This window comes from Chelonia mydas, chromosome 4, assembly GCF_015237465.2.
Source record: "Chelonia mydas isolate rCheMyd1 chromosome 4, rCheMyd1.pri.v2, whole genome shotgun sequence".
NCBI classification, from domain to species: Eukaryota; Metazoa; Chordata; order Testudines; family Cheloniidae; genus Chelonia; species Chelonia mydas.
Window position 1 is genome coordinate 52,873,617 of NC_057852.1, and position 20,481 is coordinate 52,894,097.

The window sequence follows — 20,481 nt, forward strand, 5'->3', positions numbered from 1 at the left end:
GAGGAATTTCATTTCAGCATACACAGATTAAAAAACAAAAATCTTAAAAGAATAAGTTTCACTTATTCAGAGATTTGTATTGATTCAGGAAGAACAGCTGGTAATAAAACTGAGCTGAGTTCTACATTCCCAATTCATGTATTTTTTTAATCTAGAAAAATTCATAATTTTCAAGACCCTTTTTGTGTTATACACACACCCATAGGTAGGGAGGGCACTGTTGAATCAAAATATCAAACGTGTACGTTACATAATATTTAAATAAAAATACTATCAGGGTGAAATGATCCCAGTAATGTAAAGCTTTCAATGCTGGTGGTAATAATTTATACTGGTCAAAATATACTAAATATTTAGAGAACTCATACAATCATAATATGAATGAAAAAAGTTACTCTTCTGAGAACACATACATCATCTAGGACATCCCAAAAGGGACATACAGTAGAGATTCAAAAGCAAAACTGTTCCCTTACTGCCAGATATGTATACATGATTATGGTTTTTTTCTAAAATCAATATGTACTAATAGAAAAGCAAGCTCATCAAAATACGTCTGCAAATTGCACTTGACTGTATCAAGAGACCAAATACCACTATTTTATTTTCTAGATAATATTATGCAATTACAGATATCACAGAAATTGTAAAGTACCTGGGAAACCTTTACAATATTTACAAATAAAGACAAATTATTTTAATGCTACCCTAATACTACTGCACTCTGCTAACTGTCAAGTAGTAACCCTCCACTGGAATAATATTTTCCCTGGCAGAGAGATAAGAACTCTTGCGAATGTGGTGAAAAATAGTTAGAGCTCCCTAATCACAAAACTTTATGATTACATTTTCCCTCAATACCATTACTTTAATTCACACAGTTCCCCTCACCTGAATTCACCCTCTCTCCCTTGACACCTCTACTGTCTTATTGTTACTGATGTGGGAAATGATACTCCTCTGACAAATCATTCAAAAAACAATAACTGAACAGCTGCAGCACTGGATATATGACTCCTGTGATTAAATAAGCGATGATAAAGCCAAAAAGAAGAGAAGCAGGAGGGGATCTGGTGTAGCTGTAGAGGCAAAAGCACTGTATGAGAGAAAAGACGATTTTCCCGCTTACCTGTGTCAGGCACATGCACTGCCTAGATGGGGCACACTCCTGTTCTAAATACAGTCATTTCACCAAGTGCTAGATGCTGAGCTCAAACAAAATTAAGACTGGGCCAAATCACCTAAAGGCAAAGTAAGCTTGAAATGCACAGTATGGCTACATAGAGAGGCGCCCTCTTCTCCCTTACCAGCCAGTCCTCCGCCGCCTCCATCTCCTCCATGCCCCTTCCTCCTCTGCAGGATGAAGTAAGGGTTGGCCCTCTCCGTGACCCACAGGGCGTTTGCCAGCAGCACCTCCCCGGGGTTCACCCACATGTTCCCGGCAGAGACAAAAGGCAGCTTGATGGGGCTGGTTTTGAAGGTTTAACTCATTCACGGAGCCGCGGGGCCAGGAGGATGCTGGCGAGACGCAGGTCACATTCAACGCGCCGTCCGACCCAGCTGAGAGACAACAAAGCCCCAGACAGAGCGAGCGAGCCAGCCAGGGGATGGAAAGGAAGCAGCGGCCCCTCTGTGACCGCCCCACCGCCTACTCACTCACTCACCCACCCACCCGACCGAGCCCGGCCGGCCGCTCCCGATCGGCGCGGTTACACTCCTAAAGCAAAGGCAGCAGCAGCGAGAGGCGGCGGCGGGATCAGCAACGCAGCGAAGAGAACAGCGGTGACATCAGCACCAGCGGCCGCGGAGACCAGCCGCGCTGCCTCCCCTCGCCCAGCCCTGCCTGCGCCATGCACCAAGCACCCTCGCGGGCAGCAGCGCCACAGGAAGGCTCCGATTGCAGAAGTGGCGGGCGTCCCTCCCCACCCGCAATACAAGCACAGGCTCAGAGGCGACTCTGCTCGCCACGTACAAGGTGGGCACAGCACCGCAGCTGCTACTCTAATCCCCTGGGGCACACCCCTCTCCAAACATACACGGGGCCCGCCAGCCAATAAGCCTGGACTGGCGTGACGAGCTGCACAAGAATCCCAAGAGAGAGACCCTCAGATGTCGGGCGGCGGCGACAGCCCTCAGCACGTTCAGCTAGCTGGGAGGAGCACTCGGAGCTACGCGGATGCCTTAGGGGACACGCAGCGCCCTCTCCATCCCACACAGCTCATGCATTAACTTCGCGGCCACCAACAAGCGGCGTATTCGCTGCTGCGCAAGTAGGCAGGTGACGGGGCGAGCGCCCCACCCGAGCAGCGCAGCTTCCTCCCCAATCCCAGGCACGCACCCAGAGGTGCCCTGGGCAGAGCTCCGCAGAACAGCACTGCCGGCCTTAAAGGCTGCGCTAATGCTTCGGAGCAGGCGCCAGGCACAGACGCGCGCGACGAGCTACTCCCAGTGTTAAATGCACCAGAAAGGCCTCCGAGGCGCGCGCGCGCTGCGGGCTTCCAGCCCCTACCGGCCCGGCCGCGAGAAGGACGGGCACGGCACCTCCCACTGCACCTGTGTGCGCGCGCGTGCCCCCTCTCTGCCCTGGCGCAGCGGCGTCTCTGGCCCCGGGAGGTGCATCAAGGTTCTAAGTGGGCGGAGCGGACGTAGCAGCGACCAGCCTAAAATTCTATTATGGGCGTTTCTTGCTTCCTGCAATCCCAAGTGACAGTCACGCGCCGCACCTGTCATCGCGCCTCGCAGCCGGGGAGGCTCCGCTCGCTCCATCCAGCTCCTGCTGGCGGACAAAAGCCCCGCCCAAATGTACCTCACGTTCCCATCCCACCCTTGCTCCACCTTCCGCTGTGCTGAGTGTGGAACTGGCTCCACAACACCCAGGGAACTCAACACAACCGTGCCTACAGCAGCCACCACTGGTTGTATGGCAGATTGAACGCACTTGATCTGTATTTTGCATTGGAGCCAGGACCCCATGTAGCACTGATCTGTTTGTGTTAGGCTACAAGATTGTGAGGATGAAGACTTTACGTTTTCCTTCAGCTGCTGCAAAGAGAAATTGAAAAAACTGAGATTTTCCCTCTTGGTGAAGACTCAAGCTTTCCCCTTTCTGCCACTTGTGTGTGGGTGGGGGGGAGGAGGGGTATGAGAAATGGCATGAAATAAAGTTTTTGCATTACGGATGAGTAAAATAAAAGGATAAACTAGCTCTATTGGCTACAATATTCAACTGCCCCAAGGGCCCATTGTGTTCATCTAAACTGACCCCCCCATATGATAGAATTACTGGCCTGGTGGATGGGGGGAAGCAATAGATGTGATATAGCTTGTTTTTAAATAAGGCTTTTGACACAGTGACACATAGGAAAATCTATATAAAGATAGTTAAGCTCTGGAATAAGTTTCCCAGAGAGGTTATGGAATTGCCCTTATTCAAGGTTTTCAAGGACAGGTTGAAAAAACACCTGTCACGGATGATCTAGGTTTACTTGATCCTGCCTCAGCACCAGGGGCTAGATTTGATGTCTCAAGGTCCCTTATAGCCCTACATTTCTATGATTATATAACACACACCATAAAGCGCCCTCCTCCCCCACTTCCTAGATCATATCTTTAAGAAAAACAGCCAGTTAAAAGTGGTCAGTGATGGAGAATCCAGCATGACCTTTGGTGCCAATGGATAATTACTCTCAATTAAAAACTTAGACAAATTCACACTGGAATTAAGGTGTATCTTGGTTTTAGATCAAGAAAATAATCTATCCTCAAGTTTAAATGAACCTCATCAATGAGGGGGTTTAAACTGTCTTCCTACTTCAATCTCTCTTGATATGCCTATTCTCTCTATTGTGCTCTATTGTAGCCAATGCCATTTTCATGGCTGTCAGCTGCACTAGTCATAACGCATTGCAGAGATTTTGGATACAATTTTGAGGGACTGAGAAGTCCCTACATGCTTGACCTTAAAGCCAATAGAATACCTCCCAAATATTAGGCTATGTATACTTACAGCACACTATAAATAATTATACTATCCAGTCTTCCAGGCTGTAAAGTTTCATTCTTATTGGGAGAGAGCAATGTTAGTATTTACACAGAGACACTTAACTCCTAGCCTCATTTATTGATAAAGAATATTATTGGGAAAATGAAATTAAGGCTAAAACCCCCCAGTAAAACAGTTCTGTTCAAACCTTCACTTTGCTTCTTACTCACTGGTCAATAATACCAGAGTGAAATGTATGTAGCAACATTATATGTAAAGTTACGCTACCATCCTACAGGGGGAATTCATATGTTCAAACCCACATAGCCCCAAGTAGGCAGGAGTGGTTAAGCAGGTCTATCTTAAACAAAAGAATGTGTGGTTAGCACCAATTTACATATAAGTAGTAAACAAGATCCTTGAGAGAGCAAGAGGAAGCCAAGGCAAATCTGCATTTCACTATACACAGGGGATAAGAAAGAACACGGAGGCGTCTTCACCCCCAGACTCCACATCACCACTTTTACTGTTTGAATGAACTTTGCTATGAGAGGCAATCCTCAGAAGAATTCACTTCAAATGGGAACTGGACTATAAAGATGAGGAGCAAAAAGAGCCCCAGGTATTCTCCCTATTGCTGTAGCTCACATTCCTGGGTGCAATCCAGACTAATGTGTCATTACTTGCCCTGCAACCTTGAGTGCCTCACAATGCTTTGTTAGGTTTCAGAGTAACAGCCGTGTTAGTCTGTATTCGCAAAAAGAAAAGGAGTACTTGTGGCACCTTAGAGACTAACCAATTTATTTGACCATAAGCTTTCATGAGCTACAGCTCACTTCATCGGATGCATACTGTGGAAAGTATTGAAGATCTTTTTATACACACAAAGCATGAAAAAATGGGTGTTTACCACTACAAAAGGTTTTCTCTCCCCCCACCCCACTCTCCTGCTGGTAATAGCTTATCTAAAGTGATCACTCTCCTTACAATGTGTATGATAATCAAGGTGGGCCATTTCCAGCACAAATCCAGGGTTTAACAAGAACGTCTGGAGGGGGGGTAGGAAAAAACAAGGGGAAATAGGTTACCTTGCATAATGACTTAGCCACTCCCCGTCTCTATTCAAGCCTAAGTTAATTGTTTCCAATTTGCAAATGAATTCCAATTCAACAGTCTCTCGCTAGAGTCTGGTCTTAAAGTTTTTTTGTTGTAATATCGCAACTTTCATGTCTGTAATCGCATGACCAGAGAGACTGAAGTGTTCTCCGACTGATTTATGAATGTTATAATTCTTGACATCTGATTTGTGTCCATTTATTCTTTTATGTAGAGACTGTCCAGTTTGACCAATGTACATGGCAGGGGGCATTGCTGGCACATGATGGCATATATCACATTGGTAGATGTGCAGGTGAACGAGCCTCTGATAATGTGGCTGATGTTATTAGGCCCTGTGATGGTGTCCCCTGAATAGATATGTGGGCACAGTTGGCAACGGGCTTTGTTGCAAGGATAGGTTCCTGGGTTAGTGGCTCTGTTGTGTGGTATGTGGTTGCTGGTGAGTATTTGCTTCAGGTTGGGGGGCTGTCTGTAGGCAAGGACTGGCCTGTCTCCCAAGATTTGTGAGAGTGTTGGGTCATCCTTCAGGATAGGTTGTAGATCCTTAATAATGCGTTGGAGGGGTTTTAGTTGGAGGCTGAAGGTGACGGCTAGTGGCGTTCTGTTATTTTCTTTGTTAGGCCTGTCCTGTAGTAGGTGACTTCTGGGAACTCTTCTGGCTCTATCAATCTGTTTCTTCACTTCCACAGGTGGGTATTGTAGTTGCAAGAATGCTTGAGAGAGATCTTGTAGGTGTTTGTCTCTGTCTGAGGGGTTGGAGCAAATGCGGTTGTATCGCAGAGCTTGGCTGTAGACAATGGATCGTGTGGTGTGGTCAGGGTGAAAGCTGGAGGCATATAGGTAGGAATAACGGTCAGTAGGTTTCCGGTATATTCTGGTGTTTATGTGACCATCGTTTATTAGCACTGTAGAGTCCAGGAAGTGGATCTCTTGTGTGGACTGGACCAGGCTGAGGTTGATGGTGGGATGGAAATTGTTGAAATCATGGTGGAATTCCTCAAGGGCTTCTTTTCCATGGGTCCAGATGATGAAGATGTCATCAATATAGCGCAAGTAGAGTAGGGGCGTTAGGGGACGAGAGCTGAGGAAGCATTGTTCTAAGTCAGCCATAAAAATGTTGGCATACTGTGGGGCCATGCGGGTACCCATAGCAGTGCCACTGATTTGAAGGTATACATTGTCCCCAAATGTAAAATAGTTATGGGTAAGGACAAAGTCACAAAGTTCAGCCACCAGGTTAGCCGTGACATTATCGGGGATAGTGTTCTTGACGGCTTGTAGTCCATCTTTGTGTGGAATGTTGGTGTACTACTTCTACATCCATAGTGGCCAGGATGGTGTTATCAGGAAGATCACCGATGGATTGTAGTTTCCTCAGGAAGTCAGTGGTGTCTCGAAGGTAGCTGGGATTGCTGTTAGCGTAGGGCTTGAGGAGGGAGTCTACATAGCCAGACAATCCTGCTGTCAGGGTGCCAATGCCTGAGATGATGGGGCGCCCAGGATTTCCAGGTTTATAGATCTTGGGTAGTAGATAGAATATCCCAGGTCGGGGTTCCAGGGGTGTGTCTGTGCGGATTTGATCTTGTGCTTTTTCAGGGAGTTTCTTGAGCAAATGCTGTAGTTTCTTTTGGTAACCCTCAGTGGGATCAGAGGGTAATGGCTTGTAGAAAGTGGTGTTGGAGAGCTGCCGAGCAGCCTCTTGTTCATATTCCGACTATTCATGACAACAGCACCTCCTTTGTCAGCCTTTTTGATTACGATGTCAGAGTTGTTTCTGAGGCTGTGGATGGCATTGTGTTCTGCACGGCTGAGGTTATGGGGCAAGTGATGCTGCTTTTCCACAATTTCAGCCCGTGCACGTCGGCGGAAGCACTCTATGTAGAAGTCCAGTCTGCTGTCTCGACCTTCAGGAGGAGTCCACTTAGAATCCCTCTTTTTGTAGTGTTGGTAGGGAGGTCTCTGTAGATTAGTATGTTGTTCAGAGGTGTGTTGGAAATATTCCTTGAGTCGGAGACGTCGAAAATAGGATTCTAGGTCACCACAGAACTGTATCATGTTCGTGGGGGTGGAGGGGCAGAAGGAGAGGCCCCAAGATAGCCCAGCAGAAGCAGCTGTCCTAAGAGTATAGTTGGATAGGTTAACAATATTGCTGGGTGGGTTGAGGGAACCATTGCTGTGGCCCCTTGTGGCGTGTAGTAGTTTAGAAAGTTTAGTGTCCTTTTTCTTTTGTAGAGAAGCAAAGTGTGTGTTGTAAATGGCTTGTCTAGTTTTAGTAAAGTCCAGCCACGAGGAAGTTTGTGTGGAAGTTTGTTTTTTTATGAGAGTATCCATTTTTGAGAGCTCATTCTTTATCTTTCCCTGTTTGCTGGAGAGGATGTTGATCAGGTGGTTCCGCAGTTTCTTTGAGAGCGTGTGGCACAAATCCATTACAATCTACATACCACACAGACTATGCTGACCCCCCCCCCCACCCCCAGACGTTCTTGTTAAACCCTGGATTTGTGCTGGAAATGGCCCAACTTGATTATCATACACATTGTAAGGAGAGTGATCACTTTAGATAAGCTATTACCAGCAGGAGAGTGGGGTGGGGGGAGAGAAAACCTTTTGTAGTGGTAAACGCCCATTTTTTCATGCTTTGTGTGTATAAAAAGATCTTCAATACTTTCCACAGTATGCATCCGATGAAGTGAGCTGTAGCTCACGAAAGCTTATGCTCAAATAAATTGGTTAGTCTCTAAGGTGCCACAAGTACTCCTTTTCTTTTCACAATGCTTTGCTGCTGTAGTCCCCACCAGGGCCTCTCACAAACAGTCTTCCAATATGCAAGTAACATCCTGAGCATGATCTGTGTATAGCTGTAGCCTGCTAGCCATACTCCAGTTACACTCTGGATTCAGCTAGCCATGGTTACTACTTGCATGGTGACCCCAACACACGCCCACTCTCAAATTTCCCAAAAACATGTGTTCTGCACTGTCCAGCCCTCTCCTGGACAGTTCAGATATGCTGCTTTACAAGGGCTCAATGTACAACAGCTTGCTAATTTAATTGAAGTTACCAAACAATTCAGTTTAAACACAACACCGGATTAATTTTGATTAAAGAATACAATAAGTTCAATTAACTACAAACAGGTAGAGTTTAAGTGAATACAAATATTAGGCATAAAAGTCAGAAATGGTTACCAGAGAAATAAAGATAAAACACTTCCTAGTACTAAAAAAAACAAACTAGACTTGGTTCAATGTAAAATCCTTACCCCACATTACCAGCAATATTACTAAAAAATTTAGGTCAGGATCTCTCTGTCCAAAGTCAAATGGCTGGTTCCTTTGTTTTCTTAGATGAGGATGAAAAAGAGAGATGAATTAATGCATGACTGACCGACCTGAGGTGTTTTGCCCCTCACTTTTACAGTCCAGTCACCCTTTGAAATGGTTTCTTCTGCGGATTACCCCTCAAAGCAAAGTTTATCCAAACAGTAAAGGAGGCGATGTGGAGTCTGGGGGTGAAGGTGGCACCATGCTCCGCCCAGTGGTGTAGGTAGGTGGAGCAAACAGGGGTAGCAGACCTAAAAAAAGGTGCCACCCGCTTGTACTCACTGGGCGGCACGCTGGGTCCTCAGCGGCACTGAAGGCCCCCACCCCCGAGGAGCCGGAGCGTGTGAAGGCCTCCGCCACCAATGACCCGGGGCGCTGCCGGGTGAGTAAAAATTTAAAAAGTGCCACTTGTGCTCAGAGGGGGAGCAGCTGCTCCTCCTGCTCCCCCCTCGGCTATGCTACTGGCTCCGCCTTCTCCTGTGTGTGCTGAAAAGCAGATTTACCTTGTCTCCCTCTTGATGTCTCAAGGACCCTTTTTACTACTTATATGTAAATGTAAACACACTTCTCTGTTAACTACTCCAGCCTAGACATGCCTGCATGGTTTTGAACATGAGTCACCAACATCATACAGGGGGGGAATTCACAACTTTACATATAGTGTTGCTACATACTTTTCCAGTAGCTGTACTGGCCGTGAATGCATCCCAATTTTTCAGGACAAATCAAACATTAAACACTATTGCTTTTAAACCCTGTACTGTAGTTACAAATGTGCACTCACCGGAGGTGCCTTCTCCGGCTTCAGAGTCCAAAATCCTGCCTTGGGAGGGTATTGACTCCAGGGTGATGAAAAAGTCCTAGCTGCCGGGGAGAACAGATTCACCGCTTGCCTGCTGCGCATTCTCCTCCTCATGCACAAAAATCCTCCTCCCTGTTGCATGAGATTCCCCCCTTGCAGGTGTCCATGGACAGTGGTGGGGTAGTAGTAGGGCCCCCCCCAGAATGCCAGGCAGCTGATCATAGAAGCGGCATGTATGGGGCTCTGACCCGGAGCAACCGTTTGCCTCCTTTGTCTTTTGGTAGGCTTGCCTGAGCTCCTTAACTTTCACGCGGCACTGCTGTGTATCCCTGTTGTAGCCTCTCTCCACCATGCCCTGTGTGATTTTGGCATATATATCCGCATTTCTTCTTTTTGATCGGAGTTCGGCCTGCACAGATTCTTCTCCCCATACAGCAATCAGATCCTGAGTCTCCCTTTTGGTCCATACTGGAGCTCGTATGCGATTCTGAGGAGACTGCTTGGTCACCTGTGCTGCTGAGCTCGCCATGCTGACCAAACAGGAAATGAAATTCAAAATTTCCTGGAGCTTTTCCTGTGTACCTGGCTAGTACTTCAGAGTCCAAAGTGCTGTCCAGAGCGGTCACATGGGAGCATTCTGGGATAGCTTCCAGAGGCCAATACCATCAACCAGCAAGGTCAATTTTAGCGCTACTCCCCTCGCCGGCGAGGGGTATAGAAGTCAATTTTAAGAGCCCTTTAGGTCGACAGAACGCGGTTGGTTGTGTAGACGCATTCATTTTAAAAATCGACCTAACGCGGCTAAATTTGACCTAACCCCGTAGTGTAGACCAGGGCTTAGAAAGTGTAATCAGTTTCACAGGATTCTTTTAAACAATGGATTAAGAGAAGAACATTGAGTAGGTTTCCTTGGAAATACTTAGCATGAGGGGAATGCAAATGCTTTTACCTTACCTTACTTTCAGAAAAAATATGCTTTTTTAGAAATGGCTGTGTGGTAACTTATAACTGTGGGCAATTACATTGTTTATACTGCTGAAGAGAAAGCAAACCACAGATGCAGGTCTTCTTATGCAGTCTGCCTTGCTGCATATAACACAGGGTAGGTATGAACTGTGCAGCCTAGAAAAACCTTGGTCAGAAGAGAGTGAGACACGTGTCTCTGCCCAAGAGAGTTAATGTCTGGGGAGTTGGAAGCCTAAGAGTAGGTTCCAGTGGTGGACTAGTGAGGAGGAATACAGGTATATCAGAGGGATAAATACAGGGAGGGAGAGGAATTATTTAAGCTCAGTACCAATGTGGACACAAGATCAAATAGATATAAACTGGCCATCAGGAAGTTCAGACTTGAAATTAGACAAAGGTTTCTAACCATCAGAGGAGTGAAGTTCTGGAACAGCCTTCCAAGGGGAGCAGTGGGGGCAAAAGACATATCTGGCTTCAAGACTAAGCTTGTTAAGTTTACGGAGGGGCTGGTATGATGGAATAGCCTAATTTTGGCAATTAATTGATCTTTGACTATTAGCAGTAAATATGCCCAATGGCCTGTGTGTCTGGCTGGTCAGTGGTGGGGATGGGGTAGGAAAAAACAAGGGGAAATAGGTTACCTGTTCCTCAGACGTTCTTGTTAAACCCTGGATTTGTGCTGGAAATGGCCCACCTTGATTGTCATACACATTGTAAGGAGAGTGATCACTTTAGATAAGCTATTACCAGCAGAAGAGTGGGGTGGGGGGAGAGAAAACCTTTTGAAGTGATAAACACGCATTTTTTCATGGTCTGTGTGTATAAAACATCCTCACTGCATTTTCCACTTTATGCATCCGATGAAGTGAGCTGTAGCTCACGAAAGCTTGTGCTCAAATAAATTGGTTAGTCTCTAAGGTGCCACAAGTACTCCTTTTCTTTTTGCGAATACAGACTAACACAGCTGCTACTCTGAAACCTCTGCAAGTGTAGACACTCTTATTCAGAATTAAAGCAGCCTTAATTTGGTTTAATTTAATTTAATTCAATTCACTTCCAAAGTGAAATAAACTAGACCAAATTAAGATCACTTGAATTCTGAATGAGTGTATCTACACTGGGGTTTAATGTGGTTTAACTATAGGGCTTGGCAACACTTGCAAGTTAGAGTGCATTAAAGCGGCCCCGGGCGCCTAACTCATGACGCATTCACACTGGCAAGGAACGTGGAGTGCCTGGACTCCGCAACTGGAGTGCTCCTGGTAATTCACCTTGACGAGAGGCATAACGCTTGCTGTGCCCTGGCTGGAGCGCCGCAGCACCAGTGTGGACGCCCTGGTCTGTTAACGCGCTCTCATCGGCCTCCAGAAGTGTCCCACAATTCCAGTTCCAGTCACTCTGGTCATCACTTTGACCTCTACTGCCCTGCCCTCAGGTGACCAACCATCAGACCCGCCCTTTAAATTCTCTTGGAATTTTGAAAATCTCCTTCCTGTTTGCTTAGCCAGGCATGGAGTGCTTTCAGCAAATCTTTCCAGGTGACCATGCCTCCACACGCCAGGCGATCCCCAATATGGAGCAATGGCAAGGTGCTGGACCTCATCAGTGTTTGGGGGGAGGAAGCTGTCCAGTCCCAGCTGCGCTCCAACCATAGGAATTACGATACCTTCGGGCAGATATCAAAGGACATGACGGAAAGGGGCCATGACGGAAAGGGGCCATGACTGGGATGCGCAGCAGTGCAGGGTTAAAGTGAAGGAGCTGCGGAATGCCTACCACAAAGCCCACAAGGCAAACTGCCACTCCGGTGATGCCCCCGCCACCTGCCGTTTCTACAAAGAGCTGGACGCAATACTGGGGGAGACCCCACCTCCACTCCGAGGACCACCATGGGCACTTCAGAGCCCCATTCAACAAGGCAGGAGGAGGAAAGAAGGAGCGAGGGTGCTGAGGAGGAGGGAGACACCCCGGCATCCTAGATGCACGCAGCCAGTAGCTGTTCTCAAGCCAGAAGAAAGGTAGCCAGTCACAGCGGCCAATGCTTGGGGAAGGACAAACACCAGAGAAGGTGCCTGGAAAGCGGCTTTTATTTTGGGAAGGAAGTTGTTCGGTGCAGGCTCTTGGGGCGAGGAGGGTTAGGGCTGCATGCATGCATAGATGCAGAATAGGATGTTGATGTGCCCTCTCACATCACGGTAATCGGCCTCAGTAATCTCTTCAAAGGTCTCATGCAGAAGCTGGGCAATGCGCTTATGTAGGTTCCTTGGGAGAGCTACTGTACTCCTTGTCCCAGTGAGGCTAACATGTCCATGCCACTGTGCTGTGAGGGGCGGTGGGACCATTGCTGCATACATGCAGGCTGCATATGGGCCAGGGCAGAAGCCATATTACAGTAAAAGACTCTCCCTTGCTTCCCAGGTCATCCTCAGCAGCGAGATATCTTCCAGGACGAACTCCTATGGAAAATGTGGGGACAGTGTTCAGTATAGGGGCCCGCTGCCCCTGTAGCTCTCCCCTAGGCACAGAAACCCAGAGGACAGTACAGCCATGAAACAATCAGTCCCCCTTGCCCCTGTGCTTACTCACCATTTTGGGGCTCCTGTGGGTTATGTGCACTCACTTTGGGACAGGCAAATTAAGCTATTATGTAGACTGTGCTTGTCTTTAAGTATGGGTGAATCATTGCTCTGTCTGGTATGAACAATGCTGCCTCTGTTAAGTGTTGCATTTTGCCTTTACAGATGCAACCTTGAGATCTCAGCCATTCGTGTTATCACCAGACGAAAGACTCCAAAGAATTAGGAAGAGGCCATGTAGAAGGAAAGAAGACATGCTGCATGAAGTAATGCAGCAGTCCCTTAATGAAAATCAAAAAGCACAGGAGTGGCAGAGTGAAAGGAGGATCCGCCAGCAGAATGTGGATCGCCTGCACCAAAGCACGGAGAGGCTGCTAAGCATTATGGAGCTCCAAGAGGACTCAACACAGGTACTCATAGCCATGCAGGTGGAACACTACTGCGGGGGAGGGGGGGGAGGCCTTGTCCCAAAACTCTTTCCCTTGCCCCCATGTCACCTCCAACCCACTTTCCCCAACATCCGGATTCTTATCGCCACCAGCTGCCTCAAACACCTGTAGCTTCACCACCCAGCCCTGAAAACTACGACCCTTACCCACTGCACTCAACCCCATCACCAGGCATTTTAGCCAGCTTGAAGTGCAGCACTCATTGCACAGCACTCCAGACAGAAAGGCTGAGTATGAGAACAGGACATACTCAAATCTGTGATTGAACCATTCCCCACCTCATCCCCTTGTCCTTTGTGTTTCCCAAACAGTTGTGTTTCTTTTCAATAAATGCATTTTCTTTTCATTAAATGGATTTTTTGCTTTGAAAACATTTTTTATTATTGCGTAACATAAAAGATACCTTAGTTCAGGAAAGAAACAGGCACTGCAAGTCAGCGTACCATACGTAGCAAACACAGATTCCTACTAACATTGGAACGACTGCACTTCACTCCCGTTCAGGGCACCAGTCTTTACTGGTGGCTTTCAGCCCCAAATTGCTCCCTCAAGGCATCCCTAATCCTTGCAGCCCCACACTGGGCCCCTTTAATAGCCCTGCCCTCTGGCTGTTCAAATTCAGCCTTCAGGTGTTGAACCTCTGAGTTCCATGCCTGAGTGAATCTTTCACCCTTCACTTCACAAATGTTATGGAGAGTACAGCACGCGGCTATAACCACGGGGATGCGGTTATTGGCCAGGTCCAGCTTCCCGTATTGAGAGCGCCAGCGGCCCTTTCAATGGCTAAAAGCACACTCCACAGTCATTCTGCACTGGCTCAGCCTGTTGTTGAATTGCTCCTTGCTGCTGTCAAGGCTCCCTGTGTAGGGTTTCATGAGCCATGGCATTAAAGGGTAAGTGGGGTCTCCAAAGATCACAATGGGTATTTCGACTTCCCCTATATCAGTGGTTCCCAAACTTGTTCCGCCGCTTGTGCAGGGAAAGCCTCTGGCGGGCCAGGCTGGTTTGTTTACCTGCCGCGTCAGCAGGTTCGGCCGATCGCGGCTCCCAGTGGCCGCGGTTCGCTGCTCCAAGCCAATGGGAGCTGCTGGAAGCAGCGTGGGCCGAGGGACATACTGGCCGCTGAAGACAGCGCCACCACCACCACCAGTGCAGAAGTAAAGATGGCACGATATGGTATTGCTACCCTTAATTCTGTGCCGCTGCTTGCGGAGCTGGGCCCTTGGCCAGCAGCTGCCATTTTCCAGTCATCCAGCGCTGAAGGCAGCACAAAAGTAAGGGTGACAATACCGTGACACAACACCCCCCCCCCCCCCCCCCCCCCCCCCCCCCCCCCCCCCCCCCCCAACAAACTTTGCAACCCCTCTGTGACTCCCTTTTGGGTTGGGAACCCCAGTTTGAGAAACACTAGTCTCCACCGTGAAGTTTGTATAGTACAGGGTAAAAGCACACAAGACCAGATTTCATGGTCCATGATGCATTTTTCACGGTCCTGAATTTGGTAGGGCCCCACTTATGAATCATTGGAACTATTTAGCAAGGGTCATGGTGGATTCACCATCATTGGCAATTTTTAAATCAAGATTGGATGTTTTACAACATTCTATTTCAAAAAGAATTATTTTGGGGAAGTTCTATGGCCTCTGATATATAGGAAATCGAATGCGACGATCACAGAGGTCCTTTCTAGCCTTGGAATCTACAAAATCAGATAAATTAATTGGTTTGTACTCATTTCCAAATGAGCCCCATAAATAAGTTATCAATGTTTGACTGAAGAATGTTGTGATATCTTTTATGAACATTCATTTTTGTACAGGACTAAAAGCCCATACACCACACTAACTAAAAATGGAGAGTGAGTTGGTGTTTCTGATTTCTTCCCCTTCCAGACATGACCATCAACCTCACCTTAAGCCTCCTAGTAGTTTGGGACACTTGTTTTTCCCTTACCTCTGATTCTCAGCTGTCCCCAAGCTACCAGGAAGAGTGGTTGATATTGATATTCGCTTAATTCAGTAACAAAAAACAAATTAAACTAAACTGATATCAGCCATTCTTAAACCAACATAAGAGTGCCCACACAAGGGGGTTGGGCCAATTTAACTAAATCAGTGTGGAACTCAATTTAGTTAAATCATGGCAATTTCTGGGTGTAGATCAAGCCTGAAAGTCACAGAGGGAGCACATTACCAACATCCCAGTTTACATTATGATAGATGTAGCTTTGCAACAGATAAATATAGAAATTGCATGTTTGTTAATGAAAGGCTGGAATTGGCAGAATATTCCAGAATGCACCAAAAATATTATTTTTGTGCCCATAGTTTTCTCTTGCTCTCGCTGTTGATATAGAATTCTATTGCTCTGGGTAGGTCAGAGGGACACCTGATGATCTGCCTCATGTAAATTATCTCAGCAACAACTTGAGACCAGCAGCTCCTGATGGCCCCAGTTTCCTCCTTAATGAGAGCAACAACCTCTGTACTTGTGGGGCTGTGCAGGGAGAAGGTGGTGCAATGATGTCACAGGGAGCTCCACTTTATAAGGCTCTGGTAGAAATCTTAGATGGCCCCCCGAGAGGGCTTCAGAGTGATTTCTTAGTTCATTATAACCATCTTCCCCCTCGCTCCCTCAGCCTAGCTGCACCTCTACTCTACACATTAAGAACTATTTGCCATATCTAAAAAGTTTCAGATTGATTGGTAGTCCCCCCCCCATCTTTGTCTAGAGAAGTATAATTACAATTTTGTTCCCCAAATGAGAAGTTTTTGATTTTCCCATCCCTGCTGACCTCAAAAATAGGTAAGTGGAATTTCTTGACATTTCCTTCCACCTGAAAAAAAGCCTTCTGTGAGTTGAGACCACTTATAAGTTTCAGCTCAGAAGGAAATGTTTTGGGAACATTATAAACATCTGAAAACATGGAGTTACCATGCCAACTGGTTTTCAACCTGATCTATACTACAGTTTTCACTATCTCTATAATTATACTATGAACCATGACTGATTTGCTTGGAAACTCAGGCTGGACTCAACAACAACATTTCTAGAATTTGTTGAATTACTAAAAAATAATTCTCCCAGCTATATGCTTCTGCTGCACCAGGATAAGTGAGTAGAGAGAACAAACATAGGTGGCAATTGTGGAAGGGGAACAGTAAAGCTGTGTGGCAACCAGAATCCCCCCTCTGAAAAATTTTAAGATATCATCTGTTTTTGTTCCTAATCAGGATGAAAACAATTTAAAAACATTTTTCCAGTAACTGGAATTTTTGTTTTGGCTCAAATCAGCATGTTTTGTTTTAATTTTGACTTTTTAAAATAAATACAATTTAAAAAAATTCAAAAAGAACACATTTCAAGACAAAAAATTGGAATATCCCCTTCTCAAGATGTTGAAACAGAACATCATCAAAACGTCATTAAAAGGCTTTGTTCCATTTTTGAAACAAAATTATGTCAAAAAAATCAACATGTTCCCACAGAAGTTCTGCTGGAAAATTTTTCAGCCGCTCTAAGGAACAGGATTTCTCTGACATTTGCCTCAAAGCCCTTCTAGAGACATCTCTTTTTACCATCACAATCCAGGAGAGAGTATAGTAAGGGCAGAATCAGTGAGGAACTAGTCTGGGTGGAGTGCCTGCTTCCTAACTGGGTGGATTCTGAACAGGAAATCTGTGTTGGAGTTGATTCTTCTGGAAGCATCCTGGGGGATTTAATAGGGTTTATGTTTTACAGAGACAACAGGCCCTTTTCCCCACAATGTTAATATACAAGTATTCTTTATCTTATCATGCTAGGAATTATGGCCAACCTTTTTAACTTGAGCACCTAAAGTGAAATACCTAAATTTATATGTAGGCCCCAAAGAGACTGATTTTCAGAGACGCTGAGCGCCCACAGCTGCAATTGTCTTCAACTGGAGCCATGGGTCCTCAGAACCTCTGGAAATCAAGCCATTTATGTTGGACCCTACATATGGGTTTAGATGCTTAATTTTAGGCGCACAATTTCCAATTTGGGAACAGTTATTTGAAGAATTATGGACCAAATCCTCAGCTGGTGTAAGTCTGTGTAGGCCCAATGGAGGGGGGTAGGGGGAAGAGAGAGAGAGAAACATTTAACAATTAGTATAAACATTAATTAAAAATAAATGTAGCATTTGTTTCTAAAGAATATACTTAACAGCAGTCAGTATAAAAAGAGGAACAATTCACAGTTTAGATTTGAAGGGAAGTTGGCAAGAAATGTACTGCATATACTTTCACATGAAAGAAATGCTGCACAATACTAAGTTGTGACACAGTTCAGGGAAACTCATATCTTGCCGTTGTATTTATTTAAAAAAATAATCAAGAATCTTTACATTCCTAGGAACCAATCATTTTGCAAACAGGAAGGTCAAAGGTCAGGGCTAAGCAGCAAAGAGATTTGAGAATCTGAATCATAGTCATCCTTGATGTAAATCCATTGAAGCTAAGAGAGTTACAACCAGGGTACATTTAACCCTGTGATTTTAAAGAAAGTCCTGTTTGAAAGGCTAACAATAAATTGTTTGCTCAATGTCCAAGTGTGCCATAGAGTCTTGACCCTGAGTAGGGGGTTGTTCAGAGCTGCAATCCCAGTAGCCTAACTCCTCCTTGTATCCTTTACAGTAAGGCACTAAGAGGGAACAGCTCCCGTACTCCCTGTAGTGCAGTGAAGACTCACCACTGCAGCGCCTCCTGCTGGTCATCTCAGGAATTAGCTCTCCAGCATACAGAGCACCTTCTACTAGCCAGTGTCTCGCCTGTCACTGGCCTCATGTCCCTCCTGGACCCTGGTGCCCTTTTCCTCAGGGTTCTGCCGCCACACTACCCCACCATGGTCTGGGTCTCCCCTTCCAGGGGAACCCCCAACCCTCTAAGCCCACCTTGCCACAGTGGCTACTGCCAGTCATCATCTAGCCCCTGTTCTCTGGGGCAGACTGCAGCATAATGGCCACTCATCACTGGCAAGTGGGTTGGACCAGCTACCTCTGCCTATTCCCAGGCTACCTCTTTAGTCCCAGTACCTGCCTTGGGCCTTAACCAAGGCCTCAGTCTGGGGAGCTCCAGTCTGGCCTTTCCCTAGCAGTGGTCAGTCTCAGGTACCCTGTGTTCCTTCAGGCAGCTAGGTCAAAACAGAGACTGACCCAGCTCCTCCCTGGGCCCTTATAACAGGGCCAGGTGTGGCCTGATTGGGGCATGGCCCCAGCTGTGGCTGCTTCCCCAATCAACCCAGGCTTTTTTCTAGGAGCAGGGTAACTGCCCTGCTTCACTCACATACAAACTGTGATTGTCACTGGCCCTTGTGCAGAGAGGTGTATTTGCATGAACAAAGTTGCACCAATGCAAGAGGCAGCCACAATCTAATCCATACAATGTAGTCCAACACGCACCAAACAGAAGTGGATTTACCTTTATATGAAAATATAGGAAGAAATTGGGGGCAAAGAACTAACAGAATGATGAATTTATAATTAGAAAGAAGAGTCTATTCAATTTGATTTGGGATAAACAAAACCACTTTGAAATAAAAGATATACATTTGAAAGAGCCCTCAGAGCCTGCACAACTAGTGAGAGAACCCCACCGACTGCTGAAATCACTGAGAGCTGGGTTAAGTGGTGGGACCTCAAGATGTGGCATTGCTGTAGAAGTAGAAAGGCAGGTAGAAGCAGAGTGAACAAAGGGAAAGGGAGTCCTTTGATTGTCCTTTTGCCCTTTGGAGATTATTTTTTAAACCATTCCCAGTCCCTGGTGTCTGACATCTCCCCACTCTCAGCCATGCTGCATGCAGAAGCTGGGAGAAGCACAACGGCTGAAGGATCCACTCTGGCAGTTGCCCGAGTAAATGCAGTGTCCCCTTGCAGTGGAGAGGCAAGCAGCTTGTGGTATTGATCGGACAGTTTGGGGAACAAAATAAAGTTGCTGTCTCTCTTTCTTTCCCTTTCACCACTGTTTGCTGGACACAGGGTCTGGATTTTCTGGAGATGCAAGGGGAGGGGTTAGGTGGTTCAGGGATATGGAGAGGGGTGACCATTAGCAGAAACATCTCTCTGGCATAGATTGCTGGTTCATCTCCACAGGACGGGAGATGTGCCTCCCTTTTCCATTCTGGTAAGTTGAAAACCTGTGTGTTCTCTAGATGATGGCCAGCTTTTAAAGAAGAAATTGATAACTGGCAACGTAACCCCTGGAAGGAACTGAGCCCCCCACCAAGTGCCCTCTTAAGACACTGTAAACATTATATATTTTTATAAAACATCACTATAGGTGTCTTACCATTATTAGCCTCTGCTCCTTCCTCAAGGGCTGCAAAAGTGGTCTGAGAACCAGGGATAGTATAGTAGTCAGTCCTGAAATGCTAAAAAGTATCACTATTGTGGCCCTCTGCAGCACAGTCATGTTATGTAGGGGGATTTCTTAGCTTCTTTGAAAGGAAAAATACAACTCGCCTTGTCTTTGAAGTGGTAGGACCTTTGGCTGCCTAGAGGGAAACCATTCCAATGGGAAGGCAGGAGCAGCACCAAAGCAGAAACAGATGGAGGATGACTCTGGAGGTCCTGGCCATTGTTATGGATAGGAGAAACCAGCAGCAGTTTGAATCCCTCAGGGCTCAGAAGGATTGGGCTCCTCAGCAGGAGCATGCACTGCTGAATCAGTTCCTGAAGCAGGACATATGCCAGAAAATATGGCATCAAGGGATCTTCCCCTTCCCTTTGGCCACCAGTAGTATGAGTGACTGCCCAAATAATTTTGGGTCTGACCTGCTTCTGTGGCCATTGCTCCTCTCGAACTGGCACCACCCCCTTTTCCTGCTACTTCTCCTCCAGCTGCCACCATGGGTGCTGCTGAGGCAGAGGATCTAACCCCCAAGTGACTGGGAGGAACCTGCAGGATTCCTGGGACAACACCCACCCTCTGTTAGGACTCAAAACCCCTTCAACGGGAACCCTCCTGAGCAGGTGGGGAATGATGAGCCCCATGCAGTTTCTGAAGCCCAGCCTGTGTTTGGCCCCCAAATGCTTCACTGGAGATGTCCCCGTTTGTCCCATTGGGCAGTCCCCTGTCAGGGTGAGTGGGAGAGGAAGGGCAAGAAGATGGGCTCAGAGACATTGTTTGCACGTTGCTCAGGGAGTCAGACCCACTGTGTTTTCATTTGCAGTCCCTTTATAATAAATAAATAAAATAAAAATAAAAATAAAAGAACCTTCACTTTAAGTTACATGTATCACTTT

General features: G+C 46.5%; 1 protein-coding gene and 1 long non-coding RNA gene across 4 annotated transcripts in view; one reads left to right on the forward strand and one right to left on the reverse strand.

The window, feature by feature from the left end:
• Positions 1–2,785, reverse strand: part of TBC1D9 (TBC1 domain family member 9) — a 79,782-nt gene extending 76,997 nt beyond the window's left edge. For 2 of the 3 annotated variants that reach the window (XM_037897258.2, XM_043545725.1), the window contains exon 1: positions 1,308–2,748. In XM_037897258.2, coding sequence (XP_037753186.1) covers positions 1,308–1,434 — 127 coding nt within the window. In that variant the 5' untranslated portion in view covers positions 1,435–2,748. Of the gene's footprint in view, positions 1–1,307 lie in introns of all 3 variants that reach the window. The other variant, XM_007062820.4, reaches the window with a different exon arrangement.
• Positions 2,786–15,896: 13,111 nt separating this feature from the next.
• LOC122465624 lies at positions 15,897–19,922 on the forward strand. The gene is made up of 3 exons (XR_006290604.1): positions 15,897–16,022; positions 19,216–19,360; positions 19,712–19,922. It is a non-coding gene; the product is annotated as an uncharacterized LOC122465624 (long non-coding RNA).
• The last annotated feature ends 559 nt before the right edge of the window (positions 19,923–20,481 follow it).